The sequence below is a fragment of the Montipora capricornis genome, chromosome 8, assembly GCF_036669925.1.
Source record: "Montipora capricornis isolate CH-2021 chromosome 8, ASM3666992v2, whole genome shotgun sequence".
NCBI lineage: Eukaryota > Metazoa > Cnidaria > Anthozoa > Scleractinia > Acroporidae > Montipora > Montipora capricornis.
This window is the reverse complement of record NC_090890.1, coordinates 9,287,052-9,289,551: the sequence shown is the minus strand read 5'-3', so window position 1 is coordinate 9,289,551 and position 2,500 is coordinate 9,287,052. Positions and strand designations below refer to the sequence as shown.

Below are 2,500 nucleotides of genomic sequence, written 5' to 3'. Positions count from 1 at the left end.
GTGTGTCGCGGAGAAATTTGGTAGTTTTTCCAGCTTTTTTTCTCCAATAAATGATTGTGCTTTGTCATCAATGTGTTGAATAATAAAACAATAATTATTATCCTGCTCAATCTTGTGGAATATCGCCTGATTTTAGCCAACTCAGCGTACGGCCTCGTCGGCTAAGTATCAGGCGATATTCCGTGTGATTTCGCAGGATAATAATTGTTAAATGTCCAGAAATGACGGTAATTACTGGTAGAAGCACGTCCCATTTTGGAAACCAACACAAAGTATCCTTTTAAGTCTAAACCTTTGCTACCTTCCTGTACATGTGCATATATTCCAACAATAAGGTAAGAGTAAAGGTTAGTGTTATTTTTAGCTTCGTTAGGGTATTATTATAATAATTAATGCCTTTAAAGGTGATACTCTGTATAATTTTTTTTTTCAGGGAAACATGGAGATACCTTTGTCCAGCAAAGCTTATCACATGATCATAAATCCCTACAGGACCAGTCTGCATCCCCACCACCTGACGCCAGTCAGCCATTGCCAAAGAAATTAAAGCCATACTGTAAATCATCCACTTCTGTTTGTTATGTCTGCCAGCTCACTGCTTTACCTGGGAAATTTTTCCCTAAAAAAGCAATTGAACTTGGTGTACCCAAAGGTCCTCTGTTTGGTGAGCTTCAGTCTGGAAATACTGTGATGCTGGAAAATGGACAACAAGTAGGTTTGGTCATGACAATCACAATTAGGTGCAAGAATAAAAGGGATTAATCTTGTACATTATGGGCAAAGTATTCTTTCACTTTTGAAGTGGAAATGGTTTACTGATGATTTAATTATTCACACTGTTGTATGCTGGTGTTCTCGCAAAGCCTTACAGCAGCTATCCGTCACATGCACCGCTCAACGACAATTTTTAATATTTTGAAAGCGAAATTTAGATGGACGTCAATCAAATGTTTTCATGACGAATTTAAGTGCTGCCAAGAGAACAGGACGTTTGTGACTGTCATGGAAACATTTGATTGAATGTCCACTGCTGTAAATTTGGTTATTTTGAATGGTACACTGTATAGGAGAGAATTCCTCATACACTGTAAGTGCATTCCACACTTGCTGCAGGATTACATTTGTTCATTAAACTAATAAAAATTATTGTTTTGTGGCATTATTTGTCTTTTCCACATCTACATGTATTGTTGTTGCCCCTTGTTATCCTTAAGTGCCTTCATTTTTGTGTACAGCTTGCAACAGTTCTTGCAGAATCTTATGGGCTGTATAAGTATAGCAATGTTCACTGGACTGTATTTTATTCCAGCTTTTTAGACTCGATTTTCCTAAGATTACAACAGTACTCCAAGAGGCTTAACCTTTGCGAAGATTACATCAGATTCCATAAATTCATGCACACTGCACAAATCTCAAGATGGTGACAAGCACATGTAAAAAACCACAACGATTTCCTTAGCATACTTGTAAACCTAATAAAAATTATTACTGCATCACGTACAGGGCTGATTTTTGCAAAAGTTGGAATTCCCCTTTGACTGTTGTGCATTTGTACAGCCATTTAATATGTTGTACAATGTAGCTCAAAAATAATTCAGGTGGGAATGATTTCACATTTTCCTTTACAAGTTACAATGTATAAAGTAAGCTTAATTTTAACTGAATTACATACCCTACTTTATAATTTAAAAAAGAAAAAGAGATCTGAGAATCAATCTAAACTAAGCGTAGGTTGAAATTTTCAAAAATTTCTAACTTGGATTTCACATTGAAATACAGCATGAACAAAAAAACTGTTATGTTGTGGTTAGTATTTTTATCTGCAGTTATATAACAAATTTCAATATTAAAATGTATCTTTTCAGATAAAACCAGAGCAGGTTATGGGACCTCGTCAGCCTGGTCCTGTGTTCATGATTATTGACTGTCCCTCGGTGGATTTCATGCCATCTCTTGAGTGTAACAAGAAACTTAGTCAACACTGTGAGGAGGGAGCATACCCAACACCTGTCATCATTGTTCACTTGACGCCTATGAGTGTCTTTAGGAGTCACGAATATGAGAAATGGAGAAACAGGTTACAGCTAGTTTTTCTTGGTATCTCTAGTTCTAGTTATTGTGGGCACAGAGGCTCTGGCCCATCCTAAAAATGTCCAGCCATATTGAGGATCCATTTTTTGTAAATGTTTGGCAACCTCTTTCTCTAATTTTTGAAACTGGGCAGTAGAGGGCATTATTTAGGGATTTCCTGGCATAACGTTATCCACAGGTCTGTTCTCAGTAAAAGGTTTTCCCTTGGTCAAACTGGAGGTGAAATATGTGGTTTGAGCTTGGGAGAATTGCAGCAAATGAACAAATAGTTTCAAGTGGTACTGTACATGTATAATCCAATCCAGAGCTCTCAAGTCTCACTCACTGAGCGTTAGTCTCACACATTTCGATGCAATATCTCGCTCTCATGCTGACACGAGTACTCCTCACGTATTGGCACTTTTGTCAT

The 2,500-nt window shown here is 37.2% G+C and overlaps 1 protein-coding gene across 1 annotated transcript in view; it reads left to right on the top strand.

Annotated features, from left to right (window-relative positions):
• Positions 1-2,500, top strand: part of LOC138060290 (zinc phosphodiesterase ELAC protein 2-like) — a 15,507-nt gene that overhangs the window by 2,399 nt on the left and 10,608 nt on the right. Inside the window, exons 3-4 of the mRNA XM_068906033.1 lie at positions 434-711; positions 1,866-2,077. Of these exons, the coding sequence (XP_068762134.1) occupies positions 434-711; positions 1,866-2,077 (490 nt within the window). The remainder of the gene's footprint in view (positions 1-433; positions 712-1,865; positions 2,078-2,500) is intronic.